Consider the following 25,182-nt stretch of genomic DNA (forward strand, 5'->3'; position numbering starts at 1 on the left):
CGAGACAGCCCTAATTTACTCCAACAATGTAATTACAACAATTTTATACATCCATCTCTGGGTTAATCTTTGTTATTTTGTCTATATCTACAAACAAGCCTAAGCAGTGCTCCAACGATGTGAGGAGGCTGATTTTGTCCTAGACTTTCGGAATCAGCTGTATCACCTTGCTTGCAAGGTCTATTCTACCCCAGAATTGAACATTTTTGATGTGCAGGCACACTTTGAACTTGTTTTGTTTTGAAGCTTCCACAACAACTCGCCCATTCTCTATCTACATGACATTCAGAACATATGGAGGCCCTGTACCCACTCGCGGCGTGCCCTGTGCGCGCCGTGTTTTAGATCTACAATATTTACCAAGCAAGGTGTGGTCCACGACAGTGACGACAGTGGAGCCTAGTTCCAAACATTAATTGTAGTCAGGTAGTACGGAACCTATTATTCCAATGGTCGTATTTCTAATTAACCGAGCATTTACAAGCAGTGCTGTGTTGTCAGTGAGTCATCTTCAGCGAGCCATTCTCTATTCCGATTTGATATCTCAGCTACATGTACATAGGTTGGTCGCATGATTTGTGCCGCATATGGTAAACTGCGCTCAAATTTCTTGTAAAAGGAGTCAAGAGCACGTTTAGTATGTATCCTTTTGCGATTGCCGACTCCGTACGCCACCGGAGGTCCATTGCCACAGTTCGCCTTTTGTTCTCAACTACAAGGCTACCTAGTGGCCACTTTATTTCGACCTTGTTGAACCGACAATTGACATTTGTCGTTTTGACCAGGGTGGAGGAAAGATATATAAACACCCGTTTCTGGTTTGCAAACTTGCGCAACCCACCCTCAGTCTAGTCTTCGCATCATTCTCGAGCAAGTGATTCGTTGTCCGACCCTCTTCCCTCACCTTTATCCATTTCTCTGAACGGACCTGCCACCTCAAGATTCAATACCTCTGCTCCGATTTCCTTGATTCAAAAGCACAAGATCTCTACAAGCATGTAAAGTCGGAAATCTCTGAAATCATGAGTGCAAAATTCTCGAGATCTTCAACTTCACAATGCGGCCTTTGACGTTAATTTTTCATGGATGTAATACTCCAAGGCGGCGAAGGATCTGGACCGAATCTCTCAAGGCAAACATGCACAAGCTATCTGCCACACATCGTTACCAGACAACCTTTGACCCACCTTCCCAATACTCTGAGCTCAGAACAATAATCAAGACCATCGAGAAGTTTGTCCAAGGTAAGAGTTGTTGTAGCCTCCTTACTATGATACTTCCTTATTTGATCTTCCTTGTCTGTTTCTTAGTATTGCTGTAAGTTGAATCGAGCAACTGCAACTCAAACTCCTGATTCCGAATGACGCAAGTAATAACAACACCAACAAGGTATGTGTCTTTTTCCCGGGGGCGGTGGACGCGCGATCATTCCTCGGGTATACCTTCTGCGAGGCTATGGTTGTGCTGTCTCTCCTCGTGCTCCCTTGTCGTGGGCCCCGGGCTCGAAGATCTTTTCTGCTGTACTCTGTACGAGGATTGGATCTGACTAAAAGCACGTTAAATCTTCCCTCCTATCTGGTTCAAATTTATTCCTCGAACTCCTTAATGCTGGCCTTCTTTGGATCTTGATAACAATAATACTTTCTTCTTTCTCTTTCTGTCATTGCGTGCCTGGTCCCCACAGTTTGATTTACATTACCTCTTATTGGCTTATTCCCTCCCGTTAGCTAACTGTTCGGCATCTTTCGACAAGTTCAATGACCGGGCCAATAACAATGTCGTTCCCGAATTCAATGCTTTAGTATATATCTCACACTGTCCTGGTGGCATGTTAAACGCCTCTGGAGTAGATTTACATTTTCCAGAACATGTCACATCTTCCTTCTGAACCTCATTTCTGGTCTAGCATTCCTCAGAACATTGCGAAATTTCCAGTCCAAATCCTCGCAACATTTCTGACTGTGTTCGCCGTGAACAGGATCTGGGTTACTGTTCAGAAACTTCAGGTGCGTCGCCGTATACTCTTGCTGCCACACTATTCTCAGCGTTTTCCTTTGTGCTGGATAGGCCGTAAATCATTTACCGGGTCCTCGTCCTCCCTTCAGTCCCTTAGGCCTTCCTGGCGTGTTATTTCCCACTTCATGGTGGAACACCTCACAAGATGTACACTGGGCTCGGCGATCTAAATGTGCGTGTTCGAAAACCTTATCTTGATCTACTATGAATGAGCGACTCTAAGTATACACCAGTAACGAAAGCGTGTCTATCGTACCGTTCTTAATCGGCGAGCCCTTGATTTGGACATCGAATCTCAATGTCGCACGTCAAATAGCCTCAGGAGGAAATAGGACAGGGTTCTTCAAACCCCGCTGGTCGGCAAGGGCGTTGCTGTACGAACTGTCCATTTGCATTGTGCCCGATGTTGCTAATCGGATCGCAGATTGTGGGGGATGAACTTATTTGCTGCGGAAGGCGATACCTGGCGCAAGCATCGACGGGTCATGGGTCCTGCTTTCAACAATGAACTGTGCGTTCTCCTCCTTTATGTAATATATTCTTCTCACATGTCGCCGTACAGATATCGTCTAGTATGGACCCAAACGATGAAGACCTATCGTGACATGGTGACCTCGGAGAAATGGGAGGGAAAAGCATCCGTTTCTGTGCCTATAATTCAAGAACTAACCTTCAAGGTAGATCTACTTTAACATTGTTGTTTATATGCCTCAGACTCCTCTCAGCTCGCCCTCCTGGTTCTTGGTACCTGTGCTTTTGGTTTCTCATTCCGGTGGTATGTTTTACCCCATTTGTGGGAATCGTGGTGCTCACATTGGTCAATTTGCAAGGGATGAACCTCCGCGGACATCTAGCGGAAATCTGTCGATACAAGAAACAATACGGACTATTGCTGACTCTTACATGTTGCGTGTTTTCGCGCCTAAATGGGTGCTGAGAATTCCTTTGAAAATGTGCACCACTTTTTTCTGAATATACGATGACCCACCAACGTTGAATACTACAGAATCCAACAGTCCAATGCTGCATATGAGGCAATGGCGCTGTTCATGAAGGAACAAGTAGGAGTTCGAAAGCAAGAGATACAAGAAAATACAAGGAAAGACGCATTCAGTTTGCTTGTGAAGGCTAACGAGCAGGAAGAGTCGAAATACCAACTCAGTGACGATGAACTGGTGAGAATAGTTTTTATTACTTGGATATCTTCCTCTTACACTAATTCCATTATAGATTGGGAATGTCTACATCATGCTCTTTGCTGGCCATGGTGTGTCTAACAAATGAGTATTGATATATGGTCGTCTTATTCCTTAAATCATCAATAGAAACCACTGCTCATACTTTAGCTGCTACCCTGGGATTCCTGGCATTGAATCAGGATGTTCAAGACGAAGTTTTTGAACAAATCAAAGAAGTCGTGGGCTACGGCCGGGATCCTGTGAGTTTTCTACTTTCGATTCTAGCGCTTTTTATATATTTTCCGCAGGAAATCGAAGACTACCACAACTTGAACAAAGTTCTTGCCGCCTTTTTCGAAGCTTTGAGACTATTTCGTAAGAACGTCTCTTCGACATCTCAACACCAGTTTAATCACTTCACCAGCGTCAGGTCATCTCATGATTCGTGAGGCTAGCGAAGACACCGTTCTTCAGATACCTAACCCTCGAGGTCAAGAAGGGACGATGCCGTTCATGATTCCCAAAGGTCAAGTGGTGCGTATATAACGATCCGCACTCCTTGAATCATGAATAGTAAGTACAGCTTTAGGTTGTCGTTGATATGGTTGGCGTTCGTAAGTGCATCCTTGCATTATTCTCCTTGCTCTTAATTCCTTGAGACTTGGTGGACAACAGAATATAATCCGAGGTACTACGATGACCCCGCATCATACAAGCCTTCTCGGTGGCATGGTATCAACAATGATTCTGAGGATTTCACTGCTTTCAGTGTTGGTATGTTAATTCTATTCTTTGACAGCCTGTTGCTGTAGCATATGTTGAATATCGATAACAGGCCCACGGGCTTGCATAGGACGAAAGTTCGCCACGACAGAGGCCGTTTGTTTTCTCTCGATGCTTTTACGCGATTGGAAAGTCATTCCGAAACTTAACGTAGGCGAAACTGAGGAGGACTGGAGAGCTAGAGTTCTTGATGCGAAGCTAGTTCTGACACTCGGTGTCCGCGACGTTCCTCTGATATTCGTTCCGCGAAAGTCAGTAAGTTTACAATCCTATGACTTGTAGCGTCGATTCCGGATATTTCGAGCCACTTGAAACTTAATTGCTATCTATAACATGTCGAGTATGATTCAACGAATCATTAATCCTCCGCATGTCTACTGCAACGTCTTCACCACCATCTGTCATCATCGAAGGCGTAGTGAGTGCTCCAGACTCGCCATTACGAGCTCTGATGTCGCAACACCCTGCTCTTCTCTTTGATGAAGAGACCTACGAGCCATATCTTTCTTTACCAGCACCATTTGCGAAGTTTAGTAGATGATATAACAGTGATGATGGTGCGCGCCAGCTGTAAGAGTCACAGATACAGGCTGTTACCCTCGTAATTTCTGCTGCCATGTAGAACGACGTGAAGCTTGCGTACTGGATGGATAACCATCCCTTCTTCCCCTTCCAGGACCGTGCACAGAAGTGGATCGAGCAAGAAATGAAACTTGCCCAAAACGTATCCGAGGCTTTTTGCGAAAGGAAGTTAGCGTCCTACAAAGGGCACCCACCGTCAGTCATCCGGGAGATCCTTGCTGGAACATTATGACGACCAGATGCACCGACAATAGAGTAGACACTACCATATGCTGCAGCACAACGGTGTATAAAAATACGATTCAAAAAAAACCGACCAAATGCGCGGCTAAAATTTGGTAGGAGCCTCAACGACTCGGCCCGTAGAATTGTCTACGTCGGCGGTGTGGACCTTCGTCATGCGTACTGGTGGAAGGACCGTCTTACCCCAATCAAGCCTCACTGGGAGGATTGGCGCGACAACTAGCGAATTTAGTCCATCGGGGGCGAGTATATAATTTATATTTTATGCTTGCGTATTGCGTTGTTATCCTGATCCCATTTTACAGTGGCGCTCAAGTCATCGTATCACAACCGTGGATTTGGCTTCGCTGCAATGTCCACTGTCTTCTACTATTAGTGGGGCATTCCTCAGATTGGTTGTACAGAAGTACAGGCAGAAACCTTTATCTCCAACGTCGGTTTTAATCGTATCTGGGAAAAGTTGGGTTTTGTGCCTTCCGGATTACTTGAGTGAACCGTCATAGTTCTTCGAAGAAAAGCTTTCGGGAAAGGAGAACTTCAAGGAAAAGGAGGATCATTTATTGATTTGGACTTTACCCTAAACAAGTCGGCGTCGACTGTATTTATTCGTGCCAATAGCATACACGAACATCTATGTCTAAATAGTTTTAAAATTCTACATTTTCTGCCTCTCGTCGGATAGCGCACCACCTCCACCAAAAAATTTACGTGCTTCCGAATTCTCACTAGTTGAGTCTGAAGTGAAGGGCTTAACATCATATGGTTGAGCTAGGCTTTTATCAAAAGGATATGGAGCGCTTACTGTAATACCATCCAAATGGCCTGCCACATTGACATGGGTGACCTGAACATCTAAAGGTGGAAGTCCTTCTGAAAAATTTGCGACCTCCTGAACATAAGATCAGAACGTCGGTCCAATATGAGATGAGCATTCGACAGACTTTGATCGATACTGTTGCGCGGGTCCAAGCAGTATTCAGGAGGCCTTTGTATGACGTGTCGCGACGAGAATCCGGGTCCAAACGTAATAGAGCTGCAATGAGCTCACTGATGCAGAGTCCATGACTGACCATTGCAATGTGGGCAACCTCTTCAGACTGGAGATGTGGGATAACACATTCCATGATTGCTTTCTCGGCTCTCAATGCTAAATCGTTGAGACTTTCTGCACCAGGAAACTTTTCATCCCGGTGGTAAAGTACGGGATAGATTCCTTGAGCAAAGAGTTCGTCTAAGGTATCATGTTCTGTAGGTATGTATGCGAAAGAAGTGCCTTCAGCGACACCAAAGTGCTGTTCGCGAATGTTTGGAGTGACAATAAACGAGGGGAAAGGTGCCTGTTGACGGCCGTGAATTGCTTGAGCAGTGGTGTTTGCTCGTAAAAGGGGAGATGCATAGATGGTGTCAAATTTCGTGTTTGAAAAAAATTCTGCTGCTGCTGCTGCTTGCTGCGTTAAAATTTGAGTGAAATCACGGGCGTAGTTGTTGCCACACATACCTTTTTGCCTGAATGATCAGTCAGGAAACGTCTGATTCGAAGGATACATTTTGGAAAAGAAACGCGAACCGAGGTCTGACAGCGGAGCATCTTTCCATCCAGCCCATATTCCTTTCTACTGGCAAGATATAAGTTGGAGATGCTGAACTACTACACCATACACAGGGGCGTTCTGCTCACCAAATTATCCTCAGATTCTCCATGCCTTATCTGGATAGTGAGAAAGGTCAACATTAATACAGAAAATATGGGAGTTCAGACTGACAAAGGTTACAGTAATAGTCATGATAGCTTGGGACGAGGGTTCGCAATGACTCGACTCATGGCGGAAGACTTTTAGCGACTCGGCACTGCCACCATCGGTATCGGACTTCACTCTTCCGATATCCAAAACATACAGCGCCGACAACAAAAAATTCTTCTGCAAGTATCAGTCAGAACTCAGTTCTTTGCTCTTCTTGCAGGAAGTGAAGCATGACGTTACCGACTAGAGGGGATTGAACATCGAGTTTAAGATAGGTCAACCGAAGAGTAAGAATTTTATCGAGTATAATCGAGTGACTAAAAGGCACGTGGCTGGACATTAGTTGGCCCTTATAAGCCCTTCAACGCTTTAGTCTCTAAAGAGGTAGCGGGAATAATCAGAATCAATACGAAAAAGCCTGTCTCCAACCGCCATGTCGAAGCCCGAGCCCTCTGTTCGTCCTCCTTCGACATCGCAGCTGCCTGGTTCCAGACGTTCCCAGAAACCTAAGGGCCGCATATCTTCGCTCAATGCTCCTCTCAATGCAGTTGGTCCAACTTTTGGGAGATCTGTGGCGCGTCGAGCGTCCATCTCAGGCTTGTCAGCCCCTGGAGCACTTAAATCACAGAGAACTTCAAAGACTTCACAAAAACTTGTCGTTCTTCCTTCTGCGCCTCAGACAAAACCTTTGCCTGGTGAAGACGACGATGACCTGCTCGGCTACGAGACGGATGCAGGAATTCGTATGCGGGATCACAAAAGCGAAGCTGAAAGGATGAGCAAAGAGCAAAGAAAACGAGCTGGAATCAAGCGAATAACTGCCTATTGCATTGCAGAATCACTCAAGATGAAACTTTTAGCTTCGTTTCTTAAGAGGGAACATAATGTTGGGCCCAGAGTATTCGACGAGGCACTATACGCTGTGAGCTTCCAAATCGCAGCGAATTTCTAATACATCTAAGGCATACTTATCTTCTCCAATGCAGATGTATCATCTTCCTCTCCTGCCAGGCTATGGTCCAAATTCCAATATTCGCTCTGCAGCTCCTGTGAAAACTGGTGACGGAAAGTCCATTCTTGCTCGACTTTCGGAAGCGGAGGAAATGGGCTATCAAGGTTCCTACTTTCCGCATGAGGCAGAATCATCACCGAACGAGGATGGCTATATGACCTCATCTTCACCCACCGAAACACGGCAAGCCCTGACCCAGCGTACTCCCACCTCTGCAGCAACGGATATCTCTGTAGAATCCCCCTTCAACCCTACATTATATATATCGTCGTCACCAGAAACTATCCGGCAACAAAGAGAACCATCATCGTCCCGTATTGAGCGGGAGCAGGATCCTGTACAAGAAAACGCCGAAGTTGTTTTCTTTGAATACGGTGTCGTCGTGTGCTTCGGGTTGACGGAAGGCGAGGAAAAGAGTATTTTGGAGGATATTGAAAACGCTGGAATCCTTCGGAGGAAGATTAGCGAAGAACACTGGGAAATAGAAGAGTGCCATTTTGCGGTATTGTGTCCTACTTTGTATGTCCCGCTTTGCAAACGATTCATTTCTTTATAGCATGACCCCAACATCGGGTACCCTCGTATCTATAATGATTTCTTTAGTGAGTACTATGCGACAATCTATTATCCACATTCATTCATTTGTATCAGCCCTCAAATCCCGATCTCATCTTCTCAAACTCTCTATTGCGCATGCCCTTGCCCAATCAACCCTTCTCGCCCATTTTGAGTCAAATGCACAACGGGTACTCTCCTCTCCTCAGACCCTCGCCATACCTCAACAACTGGCCGACAAGGGTGCTCTTCAGCTCAAACGCCGAGAAGCATTAAAACTTACAGGTCGTTTGTTCACCCTTCGTCGTGATGTCAATCTTGTATCAAATGTCCTCGACGTCCCGGAATTGTTCTGGAGTGAGGCGAGTTTGAAGGAGTTGTACGATGCAGTGAGAGAGTATATGGAGATCAGCGGGAGGGTGCAGGTATTGAATGAGAAATTGGGTACGGCAAGCGATTTTGTAAGTAAAATTTTCCGTAGATGTTGTCGATGGTATTCAAACGGAACCTACTTAAAGCTCGAGGCCATCCATGATCATCTCAATAATTCTGCTATGGAACGTATCACGGTGCGTCTTCTTTCTTGCTATTCCTGTAATGTGACACTCAATTGTCGCTGGTATTCTAGTGGATTGTCATATGGTACTTGTCTCGTCACCGTATTTGTATGCCTCGACTGAAAATACTTCACAGGTTGATTGTCGTTGCGATATTGGTGGAATTGGTGAGTAACGGATCTTGAAGCCATCAGAAGGTAAAAGTATCTAACTTTGCCTCGAACCTAGGGCGAGGTCATCGCGCGTCTTGTTGTACATGCAACCACTGTCGGAGGGAACAAGGGATTTGCCGTGTCTGGTATCCATAGAATATCTAAAGAAGATGCCTTGCGAGCTTTGGACATGATGGTACTTCGATCTAATTAACTATGTTCCACAATACGGTATACATAGAAGATCTACTAGCTTTACAGTGAGATACACAGGTACATCGAAGTACAAAATCAAACACAAACATGAAATGGAGTCCAGTCAAGTCCAGTACACCTGTCACAAAAGACCTTCAACCCTTCTGACATGCTCTAACCAACAATGGTAGTTGAGTTCCCCCTTCAGGCTCACTTTTGACCCTCGGTCGTTGCACGATCATAGTCTTTTTGATGATCTCTTCACCTGGGACAGCTAGCTCAAACTCGAATTCTCTGATGAGAACGAAGAGCAGAGCTTTCATTCTACAAAAGTGGCATTAGTTCGAAGTGGAAGTAGTGAAGCACAGGTACAGACTCGATCAAGGACAGGCGATAGCCTATGCAAGCTCTCGGGCCTCCTAGAAACGTCATCATATGGCCCCAGACGCCAGGGACCGAAGTCGCTGCCTCGGGAACTTTCTCCCAACGTTCCGGTCTGCGTGGAAGTCGTGTTAAGAAGAGAAATGATGACGCAAGAAAATTAGACTCACTTGAACTCCATGGCATCTTCGCCCCACGTAGCTTTATCACGGTTCAAGGCAAGAAGAGGAACGATCACGGTTTGTCCCTTCGCGATGCTGTTTACGATCTGGATTAGTAAGAACTAGCTGTCACTATTGAACATTGAAAACCCACGAAATGGAATGATGCTCGACTCCCTTCTTATCCTTCAGTGGTTGTGACAACGGAATAACATCATCTTGCGTAGCGACCCGTAGGACGGACGGAACAGGTGCATACAACCTGAGTGATTCTTTGACAACCGCATCCAGATAGGGCAACAAGTTAAGTTGCTCCATGGTAGGGTTATCCGTTGCCATTGTGCATAACTCCTCCCGCAATTTTTTCTGGACATCCTGGTGTTGAACAAGCCCAAAGAGTGCCCATGTAGTCCCTACTGAAGGTAAGTGACCTGCGGCTTGAATAGAGGTAAGGAACTTACCTGTGCTAAAATCGAGAACAGAAGTTCGTAAATGATTTAGTTCTTCTTTCCGGTTCATAACTATAAATCGGATTCTTACCTGGTCGTTTCGTGTCCTGCTACGAAGAAGGTCGGGATCTCTAAAAGGTTGTTAGTGATGGGACTAAGAAAACAAGAAAAAAGTGACTCACGAGCTAAAACATCTTCGTCGCTCATTCTTTGACTTGGTTCTCCATTCATGTTCGATTTTACAAGCAAAGTCAACAAGTCCTTCGACTTCAAGTTGCGTATATCGTCTCCGGAGTTTTGCAATGCCTCTTTACTCTCGTGCAGTAATTCTTTACCAATCTTGCCCATGGTTTCCTGGGCGTTGTCCAGCCCTGGGATCTTCACGGGAGGCTATTTTAATCAAGCAACGGTTAGGATCGAAAAAGGCTCGAGCGGGAATGAGTTATTACCAAAGATCGTAAAATTGGGAAAAGGGTTTGCAAAACTGTCCATGGTTGGTACTTGGCCTTTTCCATGTCTAGATCTCCGAAAATAGTTGCGAAAGCTTGGGCTAATTTGTTGGATTCGCTGTTCTCCTTCAGGGTGTTGAACTCGTAGTTGAAGCCTTCAGAGGAGTATAACGTGAGTGGAAGGTGATTTAATCGGTACGTGGTAGCTCACCTACGCGCCCAATGACATCCAAAGTCATTTTACTTATCCAGTCAAGAGCATTGATTTTCGCCGTTCCTCCACCATTAGTGATCTGAGATGACCAGACGTCCTTCAACTAAGTAACTGTTAGTCTTTGAAGAGGAATGAAAGGAATCAGCAGTAAACCTCAAGTGATTTGTCGATGAAAGTTTCAGTCAAATCGCGAACTTGAGCCGGACCAAAAGCAGGATTCTGACATGGTGTCAGAATACGTTCTTCGTGTATTGGCATGCATACATACCATAACTCTGCGCTGGAGTTTGTGGTGATCTCCTTCTGCGACGAGGAGACCTGGGCCGACGATACGGGTGAAGTGAAATCGACTGGCGTCATGTTTTTGGTAAATGTAGTGATGCATAAGAACATGGTTCAAAGCTTTGTGATCCAGAGTGAAGAGTATATTTTTCTGGAGAAATTCCAGCAATTGTGAACACAAGCATATAGAAGCTCAGGGGAGAGGCACGTACATTGAACAAGGCCGGGTATTTGTAGGTTCGACCGTACTCTTGAACCCATTGTTCTTGGGTGATGGCTTCCTCCTGTGGTTGAAGGTTTAGAGGAAGATTTGGAATTGGAGAACGTTCGACGCACATTCTTCGAAATTTCCTTTAAACTCCCAAAGATCCAACTGCTGCCCCGTGGTCCCGGTAGATCTCGTATCGGCGAAAAAAATTGAGATTTAATGAAAAGAAACACAAAATGGACGACTAGCGCCGCTGCGACTGCGCCTATGAGCTGAGTGAAATTTTGCATCTCCTATGACGAATGAAGGAAGAGACACAATGTTTTTCGACATCTTTAAAATACCAATTTCAGAGGTCCGATGGAGCGCCAGACCTCCGACGGACTTGATCGTGAAACAAGTCCGACACGTATCAAAGCGCATGCATTTCAAACGGATTACATAACTCTGTTCACGCACAACTGGAGAGGGGGCTGTATAAGGCTGTATACCTGTATACCTGTTTAGGTTGAAGCTGGGCTGGTGGTGAGCAGTAATTATCCGATTACCCTAATCTTGTGCTGCTTGGGCTTCAAATCAGTGTGCATGCCCTCAACCTCCCTCAATTTGATTATCCTTAAGCATGAGCATGAGCGCCGAGCTGGTGGCCGGCTATTCCGCTTTTGCACCAGCAGAAACAAGTTGGTGGTCTGGAATCGATGATGACATTGTGCCCCCTGGACGCGTCGCGCCTCACGGTCACGTTGCTCAATGTCGGTCCGGTTTTCCGCCTCCTCGGGTTTCACTGTCAGGTCCGTTCCTTCTCCAAGTTTCACCATTCGGAAAGTTGCCATTTTCTAGGTATTCGTGATATGCTCTACGAGCTACAGCCATAAACTAACTTCTATTTCTTTCAGTATTACGCGATTTGTCTCTCGGAACGGAGAACGCAAGGAGAACAAGGCTTGGTTGGGAAGGAAGAAGCGAAGCGTTGGAGGATTTAGACGAGACTATTTCCGATTCCTGTTTCCAGAACTCCAAAAACCGCGTCGCGCTCTCCGCCGTACTCGAAAGATTACCTCTTGAGGGATCCTTTCGGGGCAGAGTGAAGGCACATCGAATCCACGATCTCCTCGAAGCTGAACATTGAATGTCTGAGGCTCAACTGTCGTTCCTTTTACAAGCCTTTTGGTTGTGATCACTCTTTGAATACATCGGCACTCCTTACTGGATCTATCCTCACTACCATACGATCGAAGTTCCTGAAGAACCCTCTTTTCACGGGTCACCTTTCTCGGCTACTCTGGCCCTGTCCTATAAAGCCCGTACGAAATCTTTCTACTGAATCTCGACTCTTTTCCTCCGCTGGTATGAGCTCTCTCAGTCGACCACGACTGCTTGTTCCAATATTTGCTGGTCAAGGCTCTACGCCGTCCACACATTCTTCGTACATTAATTCTACCATTCGAAGATCTCAGCATGGCCTATGTGCGACGCTTCTCACCATCTGTCACGAAGCATTCATAGATGAATTATCCAGCCTTTCAGCACTAGAACTTACTCAAGCTGGCGTCGATCCAAACGATTTCAGGTCCCCGGAGACGCTTCTGACCATGTGGATGTCGCGTTTCCCTCATAATGCGTTAATATCGAGCTCAGCGCTCGTCCTGATGCAGCTACTGCAGTACCTTTCTTTCGTCGAACGATTCGGAGCTGAAAACGGGTCCCTTAGACCGTTCGCCGACTTATTAATCGGCCACTCAAAGTCCTCAGTCGGTATTCTTGGATTCTCCTCTGGAATTGTCTCGGCCTGTGTAGTCGCTTCGTCAAACTCTGCCAAGTCTTATCTTTCGTTTGCTTTAGAGGCTTATCGATTAGCTCTCTGGATCGGTATAAGATGCCAATTGTATCGTTTCGGTACCTCCAATGCAGACACGACGCTTCCTTGGAGTGTGGTCTTCCTTGGAATATCTACAGAAGAGGCTCAAGAAGCAATCTCAAATTTCGGAAGTGTGAGCGTAGTTTCTCGATGTTCCTTACGTATGCTGATGCAGTCTCTCATTCAGAGGGGCAATAGCCCAGAGAGCGAGGATCCTTCTAAGCTTTACATAACCGCGGTTATGGATGACCATTGTGTGACGGTGTCTGGTTGTCCTCCTATTCTAGCCGAGTTTACTGCAAGTGTACGCCGTACTCTTCCATCCGTGCTTGCCCATCAAACGACTGTTGATACTCTTTACCATTCGCCGGTCCATTTGAGGAAGGTTCGCGATCAGATTCTTGTAGATATTGCGGATCGAAACATTCGATTTCCGGAGTTGAGTCATCTGCGCGCCCCGGTGCGCTCAACTTCAACCGGGGTATTGTTGAGTCCATCTGTCGAGTCGGTGTCTCCACTAGTTCAACTGGTCGTTGATATGCTGATCATCGAGCCTGTCCGCTGGGACCTTGTCACAGACCAAGTTTCTCAGTCCATACCTGAAGCAGAGGTACTACTGAACAATTTCGGTCCGGGGATTGGTGTGGCACGAACCCTTGAAAAAATCTGCCCTCATGGACGCGTACAACTACGCGACCTTTGCTCCGAATTTCATGAGACCAGATCCCAACAAGAGCCAATCGCTATCGTTGGTATGGCTGTGAACATGCCTGGTTCGTCTAACATTTCCAAGCTCTGGGAAGTCCTCGAAAAAGGTCTCAACACACTGGTCGAGGTACTTTGATTAAATTCGATTTTGAGTTTTCGCACATTTATGTATTGCTCTTCGCAGATCCCTGAACATCGGTTCAATATCCGTGACTACGAGGGAACTAAGAACCCCAACCGCCAAATGAAAGCACGCACAGGCAATTTCATTCAGGGCGCTGACGAATTTGACAATCGGTTTTTCAAAATTAGTCCTCGAGAAGCGAAGAGTATGGATCCTCAGCAGAGGGTCTTACTCCATACGGCCTATGAAGCACTAGAAGACTCTGGATATGTTCCGGGGACGACCTCATCGTCTCAACCTGATACGTTCGGATGTTATATCGGTGCTGCTACCCATGATTATGTCCAAAATCTCCGCGGTGACATCGACGTATATTATAGTACCGGTGAGTGTTAATCCTTCCGCCGAGACAATGATCATAGGAGCTCATATATGCTAAGGTACTCTCTGCTCATACCTGAGTGGTCGTATATCATATGCGATGGGGTGGAGTGGGCCCTCTATGGTGGTAGACACGGCATGCTCCTCCTCCCTCGCCGCAGTCTATCAAGGTGCTCGTGCTTTGATGAATGGAGATTGTAAATCTGCGTTGGTTGGCGGAGTAAATGTCATAACAAGTCCTGATGTAAGTTGTGTCCCGCTCTCGTCGCAAATCAGGAGAATCATTATTCTACTGCCAGATGTTCCTGGGCTTAGATCGGGGCCATTTCCTCAGTCCTACTGGTCAATGTAGAGCTTTTGACGCCGCCGCAGATGGATATTCGCGAGGCGAAGGTTGTGGTCTATTCGTGCTCAAGCGCCTCTCTGATGCTCTCGCTGAGAACGATAATATATATGGTACCATTCGAGGAATCGAAGTCAATCAGAGTGGTTTGGCCCATTCTATCACACATCCTCATGCACCTACTCAAGTAGCTCTTTTCGAACGAGTACTTCGCAATGCTGCGATTCATCCCTCTCGGGTCAACGTTGTTGAGGCTCACGGGACAGGCACTCAGGCGGGAGATATTAATGAGATAGCTAGCATCCGTCAAGTTTTTTCCGCTAATCGCACTTCGCAAAACCCCCTCCATGTCACCAGTATCAAGGGAAACATTGGCCATCTTGAAGCCGCTTCGGGAGCTGCAGGGTTGGCCAAACTACTTCTAATGCTCAAACATCAGACCATTCCTCCCCAGATATCTTTCAATAAACTCAATCCTTCCATAGAACCTTTGGAAAACGACAATACCATGATCCTTCGTCGTTCTGGTCCATGGAAGCCTTCGTATAACGGCTCTTCCAGAATGGCCTTTCTCAATAACTTCGGCGCCGCAGGTTCCAATGCGGCTCTAGTGTTAGAAGAGCATATTCACAGCCCCTCCCAGGCATTCGACCACCCTCTGGTATTTGTTCTGTCTGCCAAAGACGAACACGCTTTGAACAAACTCCGTTCCGATTACATTCAGTGGCTTCAGAGCCCGGAGAGTAAAACTGTTCCTATGGTCGATATAGCATACTCCATGACCGCTCGCCGCCAGTTATATTCCTATCGCTTGGCTGTGGTCGCATCGGAGCGCACGCGATTAGTGGAAAGCCTGCACAAGGCCGCTATCGTCAGCTCTTCTGCTCAGCCCATACGACGGGTTGTATTTGTATTTTCAGGGCAATCTTCACAGTATCCGGAGATGGGACAAGTTTTCTATTCTACGTCGCCTCTTTTCAAGCACCATGTCGACGAGTGTCACGCTATTCTTATTTCACTGGGGTTTAACGGCGTTCTTTCCATATTTACGGGCAACGAAGTCGTACTTTCAGATTTCGAGAAAATTGAGGCATACCAAGCCGCCATCTTTACCTTGGAGTACGCACTTGGTAAACTCTGGATGTTTTGGGGCATCGTTCCAACAGCAGTGATTGGGCACAGGTATTTGATCCACCTCTGTGTTCCTTTTCACTTTTTCTGATCAGCTCTTTTCAGTCTCGGTGAATACACAGCATTAGTCTTTGCAGGCGTGCTGACCTTGAGAGGCGCTTTGACCTTGGTTGCTCACCGTGTCCGATTGATGTCACGAAAATGCGACCTTGACTCGACTGGCATGCTAGCAATCAATCTTTCCCCGGACCTAGTCAAGCATTTATTGGGAACGTCTGAGAATGTTTTCCCTCTCACAGTCTCATGTTACAATGGTCCAAATGATTGTGTCGTCTCTGGCCCTTTGGAGGCACTCGAGGACTTTAAATCGTTTCTCGATGCAACCAAGGGGTGTAGGAGTAAGATGCTTGCTGTTCCATACGGATACCACAGCGATTTTATGACCACCATTTCTTTCGAGCTCACTTCGATTGCTAAAGGCATCGAAATCCGAGCTCCGAATCTCCCCGTAGCTTCCAATGTAGATGGAAATGTCGTGCTTCCGGGGGAAGAAGGAATTTTCAAACCAGATTACTTCGCCAGACATTGCTCTCAGCCCGTGCAATTTGATGGCGCCGTTCGTGCGCTTACTGACGCATTCAAACTCTCCAGCGACGTTTGGCTCGAAATTGGCCCTCATCCGACGTGCTTGCCCATGCTGAAGGCTCACAGCTCATTGTCATCGAATGCACTTCTCATTTCGTCTTTCAAGCGGAACCAAGACTCATGGTTGTCGCTTGGTTCTGCATTATGTTCCCTTCTAGCAGTCGATATACCAATGCAGTGGCGCAACACTTTTTCCCATCTTCCTCATACGCGGTGTATCTCCTTACCATCGTATCCTTTCGCGACATCGAAATATTGGGCACCTTACGAAGAAGATTGCTTAGTGGTAACAAGCCCTCGTCAACCAAGTCTAACTTCCGGATACACCTTCTTGCACAACTGGGAACAATATCCTTCTTCGGAAAACGGACACGTGGCAATATTCGAGACTCCGATTTCACAGTTGTCAGATCTGATACTTGGACACAAAGTCGGCGGTTTGCCCCTTTGTCCTGCCTCCATCTTCATTGAACTCGTTTTGTCCGCCGTAGAACTTTCGATCCGACGGAGAGATGTATCTTCTAACGAAAGCCTTGTCCAGATCACCTCCTCGCGTTTCCTCAAAGGTTTGGTGTTCAAGGAAAATATCCCTCGAATTCTTGTCATCCAAATTACTCTCGGGGACGGACACGGTTCTTTTGCGATCAGCTCTCGGGTCGAGCCGTTGAACGAACTTATCTTACATGTCCGGGGCGACTATCTGCTCCAATCAATATCTGATTGTGCAGCAAAACTTTGCCAAATGCTTCCTTCTGTTACTGGTTGTATCAATCGCCTGAAAGATCCTTCGACTAAGGCAGAAGTTTTTCTCTCTCGAACCACATATGAGGTGGTATTCCCACGTGTTGTTCATTATGCGAAGGAATATCATACGATCAAATCACTTTTTGTCAGTCCTACTGATCTTCAGGGTTCCGCCTCCATCCGTCTTCCTTCTGGCCACTATCGAGGCACGTTCACTGCCCATCCAGTCTTCCTCGATACCTTGCTACAAGTTCCAGGCTTCATTGCCAATCTGCAAGGTAAAAGACAACCGGCTGAGTCATCGGATGTCAATCTAGGAATTCACGTTGGCGATGTGTTTATATGCTCTGAAATCACATCATGCTCCATCTCGACTACCTCTTTAGATGACAATGCGACCTACTCAATATATTGCACAGGCGTTTGGCTAGACAATCGTACTTTGTCTTTCGATGTTTATGCTGTCAAAGACGGTGACTCGTTACAGGTCATTGCATTCGTGAAAGGCGTGGTATTTCGTCAAATGGCGCTAGAAACTCTTCGGAAAGCGCTCTCTTTAGCCGCTGTGTTAGGCCAACCTCAAGGATCACAGTCCTCACCAGCACTTAGTAATGCCCCTTTACAGTCTCGCGCTCGGTCCCATAGCTCTCCCCCAAACTTCGTAAACGTAGCTGGGGAATTACATTCACGGATATTCGACGCTATAGCGGAAACTTGTGGCGTAACTCGAGAGCAAATCACCGCTAGTACTGCGCTCGACTCTCTCGGAATAGACTCGTTGATGTTGATTGAGTTATCAACCAAATTACAATTCTTATCTTCGAAAATCGACTTAGAGCTCCAATCTCTGTATTCTTGTAAGACTGTTGCAGATATAATTCGCAAATCTTGCTCAGTCCTAGGTCTGGGCAATGCTCCAGTTCTGACCATTGCACCACCCAGTACCACCTGTGTTGAGAGTGAACCTTCCTCACCCAGTACTTTGGTAGCCGACGACAGGTTGTCGGACACCGTGTTTTCGCGCGCGGATGTTTATCTCGACGTGAGGAACGTTATCAATGCCGCCCTCGGTACGACGGTGGCCTTTGGGGATGAAACCGACCTTGAAACTGTGGGTCTTGACTCGTTAGCCTCGATCGAGGTTTTGCATGCCTTGCAAACTCATTACGGTCATCAAGTTCCCAATGACTTTCTTCGCAAATACCGTACCATCAGTGCAATTCAAGAATACCTGGGTCCTTCAAAGTTCAATCTGCCGCATCGTCGATTATTCATTCCGCAATCACCGCCCAAGGAAGCCGTTCAAGCGCGCCTCATCGGGATTCTTCGACTCGGGACAAATCCGGTACGAGTGCAAGATTGCAATAAGATGAATCCACCGATTTTCTTCATACATGATGGTAGCGGTCTCGTCAACTATTACGATAAGGTTGAGTCCCTGCATCGTGACGTCTGGGCAATCTATAATCCAAAATTCCTTTTCGCTCTGCCCTGGGCCAGTCTAAAGGATATGGCAGTGGCGTATGCTGAATATATCTCGGCGTTGTCTACTGGAACAATCTTGCTAGGTGGTAAGTACTTTTTGGGATAATCATTTGTTGTTTTGTGACGCTCGTTTTGTAGGCTGGTCTTTCGGTGGTGTCGTAGCGTACGAAGTCGCTCTACAGCTCGCTAAACGTGGCGTCAACACAAAAGGGATCATCCTCATCGATGCACCCAACCCAATCGGGCACGTCCCGTTGTCCGACGCTCTTATTAAAACCATAGCTAGATACGACCGCAAAAATGGCCCCGTTGAAATTGGAAAACTTGTTCGAACACAGTTCGCTATGAATGCTCAATTACTTTCTGCCTATGATCCGCACGAAACGGGAGGCGTCTGCCCTCCCCTTGTATTTTTACGCTCTGAATTAGGCTATGCTGCCGAAGGCATTCAAGTTGCTGATATTCCATCGTGGCTTGTTGATCGTTCCGATCCTAGCACTACCATCGCAGGTTGGTCCGAATTGTCAAGCTCAGTCAAAGTCTGGGATGTCCCGGGACACCATTTTCAAGCCTTCGACAACGCTAATGTAGGTTGTCCTTACCATGCTATCGACCGTGTTCATTCAATTTTCACGATAGATTGCCTCCGTTTCTGCCAAACTCTTGCAAGCCTGCGAATATTTAGAAACCCTTTGACCTTTTGAAAACTCCTTTCTTGTAGCAATATAACAGGAATCATGTAGCGCGCATATTATTTGATGGGCTTTCCGGGTGGGTATACCCTGGATCGGATGGATTTTGTTGTATCGACAGTGTCTAATGTACTTTTACTTTCGGTTCTACTTCTAACGGATTATCCTGTACATATATTGAACCTTACTGCCTTTTCGAAGTTGTACGATGAAGGCTGCTGTACTAAAAAGTCGAAGTGGCAGGTATTGCATTTTTGGAATCACAGCGGTAAGAAAGGATCGTTGCTCACGGACAACCCAAACTCAGATACTGCGATGCAGGACACATAAGTACGAAAAGTTAATACACAAAGCAGTAACATGAAGTGGTGTACTCAAGACAGAAACTCGGTCTTGGTCTCGGTTACGATACTCGAAGACTGACTCATGATGATCTGTCGTTGTTGTTAGTAATTGCCAATGTTGGCGACGAAATGAATCTTACCCTAAAGTCATACCCCTTGTAGTACTCGAACCTAGTGCACACACGTCAACATCACTTGGTAAGTTCAATTTGAGGACTCACCAGCAACCCGCGATATATAGAGGGTATTTCTGGACATCGACCTCCGCGATTTGCTTCAACCAGTATTCTTTCAATGTATCGTCGCCTATCCCAGGCCCAGTCTCACCAATGGCAAATGGCTTGTTGTATTTCTCGGCGAACGCGGTGTAGAACGAACCATAAACTTGATCGAAGGTCTGCTGAGATTTGGGATACGCATCCATGCCGACAATGTCAACAGTGCTTGAGTCTTTCGGGAACCATTCCGCAAGCGAAGAAGCGTCGGCCCAGTTTGGACACCAGAACATCTTTATCTTGGGATTGTCTTTGACGGCGGCAGCGATGTTGGCCCAGGCAGTTTGGTACGAGTCAACATCTGAGTATGAAGAATGCGAGAGGTGCAAGAATGGGATGCTGAAAACCAAGTAGAGCGTCGCTCACCGCCATGGTAAGTCCCAGAAGTGATGTAATAGTTGACTTCGTGAGCAAAACGAAGCCATACTTCTACGCCCTCGTTCGTGAACTGCTTGAGAACGCTCGCCACTTGTGAAGCGACATTAGAATCAATCGCACTCATGTCCACAGTAGGCATGACTGCAGGAATCAGAACAGCTTTGGAATCGATGATATCTTGCTTCTGGCTGAGCAATTGCGAACCATCCCAGCTTGACCCTGTGATCTGAGCATACCAGCCGTATCTAATGGGCAACAATTGAGCAGTTAAGAATGCAAGAGCATTGAGTTTAAAGTTCAAGAGACTAACGTGCTGGCGGGGCTCATCCCGACTGCTTTGTTGATTTCTGCCATGGTAGTTTGAGCAGAAACATCGGGAAGGAATCCAAACGGTACCCCATTTTTGGTCTTCAGTCCGTCAGAAGGTAAATTGAATGTGCTGGAAGATGTGCCATTGGACTGGGAGGACACACTATCCGAATTATCTCCACGAGAACTGAGAACCCGAAGGCTTCGCCGGTACGGGATGGCAGCCTTAAGATAACTCTCAAACGATTGCGTAAATGAGAGAAGATGAGGTTCACATACCGCGTTGACCTGAGCAAGGCCCACGAGAGCACAGAGAGTTATGGCAATAGTTGCAGGGAAGACTTTCATGGTTGGATGCATACAGCAAAGAAAATTTGTATATGAAAGATGATCAACTTCGATAGACTTCGATGCAGTGACTACTCGAGGTCAACTCGAAAAGTAGTGAATAATTTTGTTCGCAAAGATGCAAATTTTATACCCTGTGGCTTGTCCCTATACTGAGAGTTAGCGCGCTGATGTGTCGCACCTTGGCCTGAGACGATTTTATCCACAGTTATAGTATCGAGATATGTACAGATAGGCCTCCCGAGTACAATTTGATTCCATGATTCGATACTATATAGATAGGGAGAAATTTTGACAATGTCGTGGGTGTCGATTTTCGAAACATATCATTGTGAAATACTCCTTATTCCAGTCAGTTTCAGCTGGATGAAAGTAGATCATGATAGCATATGAAAGAGTTAGAGTAACTTAGGCCTTCCGGGGGTACTGCTCGTCCCCGGCAATCGCTTCGCTCCAATGGCGACTAATAAGCAACGAACTTCACTTCTTTCTACTGTACTCTGTTGAACAGTCAGAAAATCCGATAGAATATCGCAATATCCCTACTATGGGCCTGTATGAATTACATCTGACATTGACACCTTAGCCTTAGCGCTTAGTACCAACGATGACCACGGGGACTATTTGCTATCCTGCCACTTTGACTGATTCTCAAGGCAGTCAAGTTCAAACCAGATTTAAGCTTCGATTGTCTCTGAGGAATTGCTCTCGATAAAGCTGGGGATGAACAGTAATCCTGACTCCAGAAGCGGACACAACTTGCCGGTGGAAAATGAAGTGCTAAAATTTCCAATTCACACAAGTCCATATACGTCCGACGATCCCGCGCAATCCTTGAAGACAACAAACGATGCTCCTGTATGTCTGTTGTACTAGCTATCATTTTCGACGGATATTTCAACACCTATTTCCAGCTGACTTCTAGATTATGGGCAGATGGAGACCAATATCGCTATGCAGTGCCACCAAGAACTGGCGACCATTGGGAGAGGATAATGAAACGAATAGATCTGTATGATGAGGATATATGTAAAGGCTGGCGGGAAGATATCGATACCCTTTTGGTGTTTGTGAGCCTAGAAACCATGGAAAGGAACAGTCGAAAATAACTTTTTATTTCACATTGTACAGGCTGGCCTTTTTTCCGCTGCCGTCACTGCTTTTTTAATCGAATCTTATAGCTGGTTGCAGCAGCCAGACCAGACCACGAACCTACTTCTACTGCAACTCAAACAGCAACTTCAAAGTGGCAACGACACGGATCCGCTCGAGGCCTCCGATATAGGATTTTCTGTTACTCCACTCGCGATCCGCATTAATATCTTTTGGTTCTCCAGTCTCGCATTGAGCCTATCATGCGCGATCGTCGGCATCCTTTGCAAGCAATGGCTTCGCGAATACAGACGCGATGCTGCTCTGAGTCCCAGAGACGCGTTAATGCTGCGTCAAACCCGGCTGGAGAGCTTTGAAAAATGGAAAGTGAATGACATCTTGTCCGCTTTACCTCTTCTTCTACAAGCCGCGCTGGTTCTTTTCTTTGCGGGCATCGTGGATCTCCTATGGTCTTTGAACACCGTTGTTGCAGTTGTGTTGACCTGCGAGATTGGGATTGCGCTGGCAATAGTGTCAATGACTACCGTTTTACCTTCCCTTGCGCTCCTAATGAATGCAAATCTACCCTGTGCCTACAAATCTCCTCAAGCATGGATATTTTACCGCCTACTCCATTCTTCTGTTCGACTTGTTGAACGAATCAGTCGAGGAACACAAGTTACGAGATCATCGTTTCGTTTTCATCTGGACTCCATCTTCCGAATTAAAAATTGGACCGCTGGTGATAGGCTCTGCCACCGCTTTTCCAATACAGCAGCATCAGACAACTTTCTGCTGAACGACTGCCTTGGAGCAGCAATGCACTGGGTCTACTCCGAGTACAGAGATAATGTGTCCATGACTCCTCATATCTTTTATTGTTTAGAAGAACTAGATGAAGAGACACTGGAAATTGCCACCGGTAAAAACAACTTGAAGTCCAACTACTATCTCTATTGCGACCTCATCAAAGACCTCCCTCGATCTCAAGAGCGGCAAAAGTTTGCCCTCGAATTATTAATCCGCGATATCAACGCCAACACGTCTAGTCACGTCCAACAGTCCCTCCACATTTCTCATCTGGCATCCGAATTGCGATTTGGTGTAGCCGTCAATATGGACGAAGGTAGAATTTCCATATTCTCTCTTGGGTGCTCTTATTCTTATTGATGTTCTGTTCAGAATTCGTCCTACAAATAATCCATACCATACGACATTTTGCACAATGCTCATTCGACGGGCCAGCATTGAGCTATCAGCTTCTCCTTGAAGTTGCCTATATCTTCTTGTTCTGCTGGCGCGATGGCTCAGATGATGTTCGTCGGCATTGTTTCCTTGTTCTTGATGATCTCGAGCGGTGCATTGAGCGTCTCGCTAACGCTAACCTCACGCTGAGAGCCAAATTCGGCTTTGACTTCACTTGGCTAATGAATCAATTCACCGGCACAAATCCTGAGGAACACGTCTCACAGCCATCGTTCGATCCTCTCAACTCATTTTACGACCCTCTCATCTGCTCCGAACGATTCTCATTGTTCGTGAAATTCCTCGATGGGTATCATCACCCCGCCGACGACGTTATGGACCCTTCAGATCCAATTGTGTCGGCGTGGAAACAGCAGAAAGCATCGTTGGCAATACAAGGAGGACTTCCCGCGTCACATTTTGACTCGCAACACTTTCAACCCCCACCTGATGGATCTTCCAGTTAATCTGCGCCCGCGTAACACAGATCTCATTCAGTTATGACAATGAAATCTCATACAGAATCCATGCGGGAGCCACAGATTGGCGGGGAGACCTCGGATGATGGACGATTCCCGGGCCCAGTTTAAATTTAAAAACGAAAACTTTGACATATAACTTATAAATACTTTATCATCCACTCCACAGTTGCCTTGAACGAGCCCTCTTTGCCTGCTTTGACTTTGGGGTCGCTCATGTCACCTCGGACTGCAAATCCATGCGTGCACCCTTCAAAGAATTCGCGCTTGTACCCAGGAGCGTATTTGCCATTGCCCAAAAGCTCGTCGGCCTTGGCTTGCGCTTCCAGAGGAAATTGAGGGTCAGTAGTGCAGCTGTTGATAAGCAGTGGCGCAGTAGCTTTAGCAGCAAAAGTCTATATTTGCAGTTTAAGTATAAGGGAGGAGTATGTAATTGAGAATTGGGTACAAACTTCAAGATCTTCGGGAATCTTCAGTAACGAAGGGTGCGCAACTGCCGCTGCTTTGGGGATTTCATCAAAGGCTAAGTCAAAGGTGTATCGGCCTGCGAGAAAGATTAGTACTCCTCAATACTTGTAAGTATGCCCACCCACCTCCGAAGCAATATCCTATAACACCGAAAGATGTGACACCATCTTTCTTCAAGCCCTCAATGATCTTATCGATTGACGGACGAGTGTTTTCCGGTCCGTGCGACTTGAACCACTCTGTCAGGCTCCAGGTGCTCTGGAGATGCATTTACCGTTAAATGATGAAAGCATACTAGATTGAAACTGGAATTCTTACACCGGGATTGAAAGCGCTAACTGGTGCCGGGTCTCCACTAAAAAGGTCGGGAATCACGGTCTATGCACTGGGGTTAAGAAGTCGAAGGGGAGGATGAACACTTCGCGATACCTTGAAGCCATTAGCGGCAAAATCATCGGCGAGAAGCTGTATAGACATGACTTTGTATGAGCTTGGATGGAAATACAACCGCGCTGGTGATGAGTACTGACTCGGTTGTTGATCAGCTGAGGGCCGAAAATGTCAGTAAGGAGAACGATGACTTTGTCTTTGGGATAATCTTTCGAAGGCGTGGCGACGTAGGAGTTGACGCCGTTGATTTCTTCCCATTTGCCTGTTCATAAATGCGATTGAATTCGATCACCTCAATTAGCATATATTCGGACCCAAAACCAAAATTTGATTTCGCACCTGCAGGCTCTCCTTCGTGAGTAACACCTGATACACGTCGAATTCCAGAGATGGTTCTTGAGCATGTTCGATCAGATTTGAGATAGAGAGCTCACCCTTGACGCAATGTTCGCAGAAGCTCATGATGGTGGTTGCAAGGTTGGACGTATCGATGACTATCGATGGTTGATAATCCATGTATGTTATCTTATCTTATCAGGGCAGGCATCATGGACATAGATTTTCCGATTTCGAACATAGAATGA

At 46.3% G+C, this 25,182-nt stretch overlaps 8 protein-coding genes across 8 annotated transcripts; 4 read left to right on the forward strand and 4 right to left on the reverse strand.

The window, feature by feature from the left end:
• Positions 1-2,070: 2,070 nt before the first annotated feature.
• C8R40DRAFT_1037956 (cytochrome P450) lies at positions 2,071-4,259 on the forward strand (the record flags this gene model as incomplete). The annotated part of the gene is made up of 14 exons (XM_046223713.1): positions 2,071-2,194; positions 2,240-2,390; positions 2,441-2,527; positions 2,579-2,693; positions 2,742-2,791; positions 2,847-2,969; positions 3,023-3,191; positions 3,247-3,283; positions 3,342-3,454; positions 3,503-3,569; positions 3,619-3,728; positions 3,784-3,808; positions 3,870-3,968; positions 4,030-4,259. Coding segments are annotated over 14 exons (1,500 nt in total), but the record flags the coding sequence as incomplete, so codon positions are not given.
• Positions 4,260-5,457: 1,198 nt separating this feature from the next.
• Positions 5,458-6,586, reverse strand: C8R40DRAFT_1066909 (phosphoglycerate mutase; the record flags this gene model as incomplete). The annotated part of the gene is made up of 7 exons (XM_046225833.1): positions 5,458-5,550; positions 5,605-5,691; positions 5,744-6,250; positions 6,301-6,308; positions 6,370-6,415; positions 6,481-6,510; positions 6,566-6,586. The coding sequence occupies 7 exons, from the start codon at positions 6,584-6,586 to the stop codon at positions 5,458-5,460; spliced, it is 792 nt and encodes a 263-aa protein (XP_046089545.1).
• Positions 6,587-6,977: 391 nt separating this feature from the next.
• On the forward strand, positions 6,978-9,386 carry C8R40DRAFT_1218572 (uncharacterized protein; the record flags this gene model as incomplete). The annotated part of the gene is made up of 8 exons (XM_046233246.1): positions 6,978-7,466; positions 7,531-8,058; positions 8,113-8,158; positions 8,208-8,572; positions 8,630-8,680; positions 8,740-8,753; positions 8,805-8,835; positions 8,897-9,386. 8 exons carry the CDS (start codon positions 6,978-6,980, stop codon positions 9,032-9,034), a joined length of 1,662 nt encoding a protein of 553 aa, XP_046089546.1. The 3' UTR covers positions 9,035-9,386.
• Positions 9,171-11,449, reverse strand: C8R40DRAFT_1037754 (cytochrome P450; the record flags this gene model as incomplete). Its single annotated transcript, XM_046223695.1, has 11 exons — positions 9,171-9,339; positions 9,392-9,511; positions 9,567-9,653; positions 9,712-9,994; positions 10,171-10,396; positions 10,456-10,610; positions 10,667-10,772; positions 10,823-10,888; positions 10,938-11,102; positions 11,164-11,235; positions 11,288-11,449. The coding sequence occupies 11 exons, from the start codon at positions 11,447-11,449 to the stop codon at positions 9,171-9,173; spliced, it is 1,611 nt and encodes a 536-aa protein (XP_046089547.1).
• Positions 11,450-12,508: 1,059 nt separating this feature from the next.
• Positions 12,509-19,274, forward strand: C8R40DRAFT_1167192 (polyketide beta-ketoacyl-synthase; the record flags this gene model as incomplete). Its single annotated transcript, XM_046230970.1, has 8 exons — positions 12,509-13,150; positions 13,205-13,852; positions 13,910-14,234; positions 14,290-14,474; positions 14,530-15,755; positions 15,810-18,664; positions 18,717-19,165; positions 19,218-19,274. The coding sequence occupies 8 exons, from the start codon at positions 12,509-12,511 to the stop codon at positions 19,272-19,274; spliced, it is 6,387 nt and encodes a 2,128-aa protein (XP_046089548.1).
• Positions 19,275-19,644: 370 nt separating this feature from the next.
• Positions 19,645-20,924, reverse strand: C8R40DRAFT_1066913 (glycoside hydrolase family 26 protein; the record flags this gene model as incomplete). The annotated part of the gene is made up of 6 exons (XM_046225834.1): positions 19,645-19,704; positions 19,755-19,785; positions 19,836-20,190; positions 20,256-20,512; positions 20,578-20,801; positions 20,856-20,924. 6 exons carry the CDS (start codon positions 20,922-20,924, stop codon positions 19,645-19,647), a joined length of 996 nt encoding a protein of 331 aa, XP_046089549.1.
• An 860-nt stretch (positions 20,925-21,784) lies between these two features.
• Positions 21,785-23,728, forward strand: C8R40DRAFT_1066914 (uncharacterized protein; the record flags this gene model as incomplete). The annotated part of the gene is made up of 3 exons (XM_046225835.1): positions 21,785-21,994; positions 22,056-23,142; positions 23,199-23,728. 3 exons carry the CDS (start codon positions 21,785-21,787, stop codon positions 23,726-23,728), a joined length of 1,827 nt encoding a protein of 608 aa, XP_046089550.1.
• Positions 23,729-23,880: 152 nt separating this feature from the next.
• C8R40DRAFT_1159016 (dienelactone hydrolase) lies at positions 23,881-25,060 on the reverse strand (the record flags this gene model as incomplete). The annotated part of the gene is made up of 8 exons (XM_046229819.1): positions 23,881-24,135; positions 24,193-24,284; positions 24,334-24,466; positions 24,527-24,586; positions 24,638-24,673; positions 24,739-24,860; positions 24,938-24,964; positions 25,033-25,060. The coding sequence occupies 8 exons, from the start codon at positions 25,058-25,060 to the stop codon at positions 23,881-23,883; spliced, it is 753 nt and encodes a 250-aa protein (XP_046089551.1).
• Between the last annotated feature and the right edge of the window lie 122 nt (positions 25,061-25,182).

The sequence above is a fragment of the Lentinula edodes genome, assembly GCF_021015755.1.
Source record: "Lentinula edodes strain Le(Bin) 0899 ss11 chromosome Unknown C8R40scaffold_6, whole genome shotgun sequence".
Classification (NCBI taxonomy): Eukaryota; Fungi; Basidiomycota; class Agaricomycetes; order Agaricales; family Omphalotaceae; genus Lentinula; species Lentinula edodes.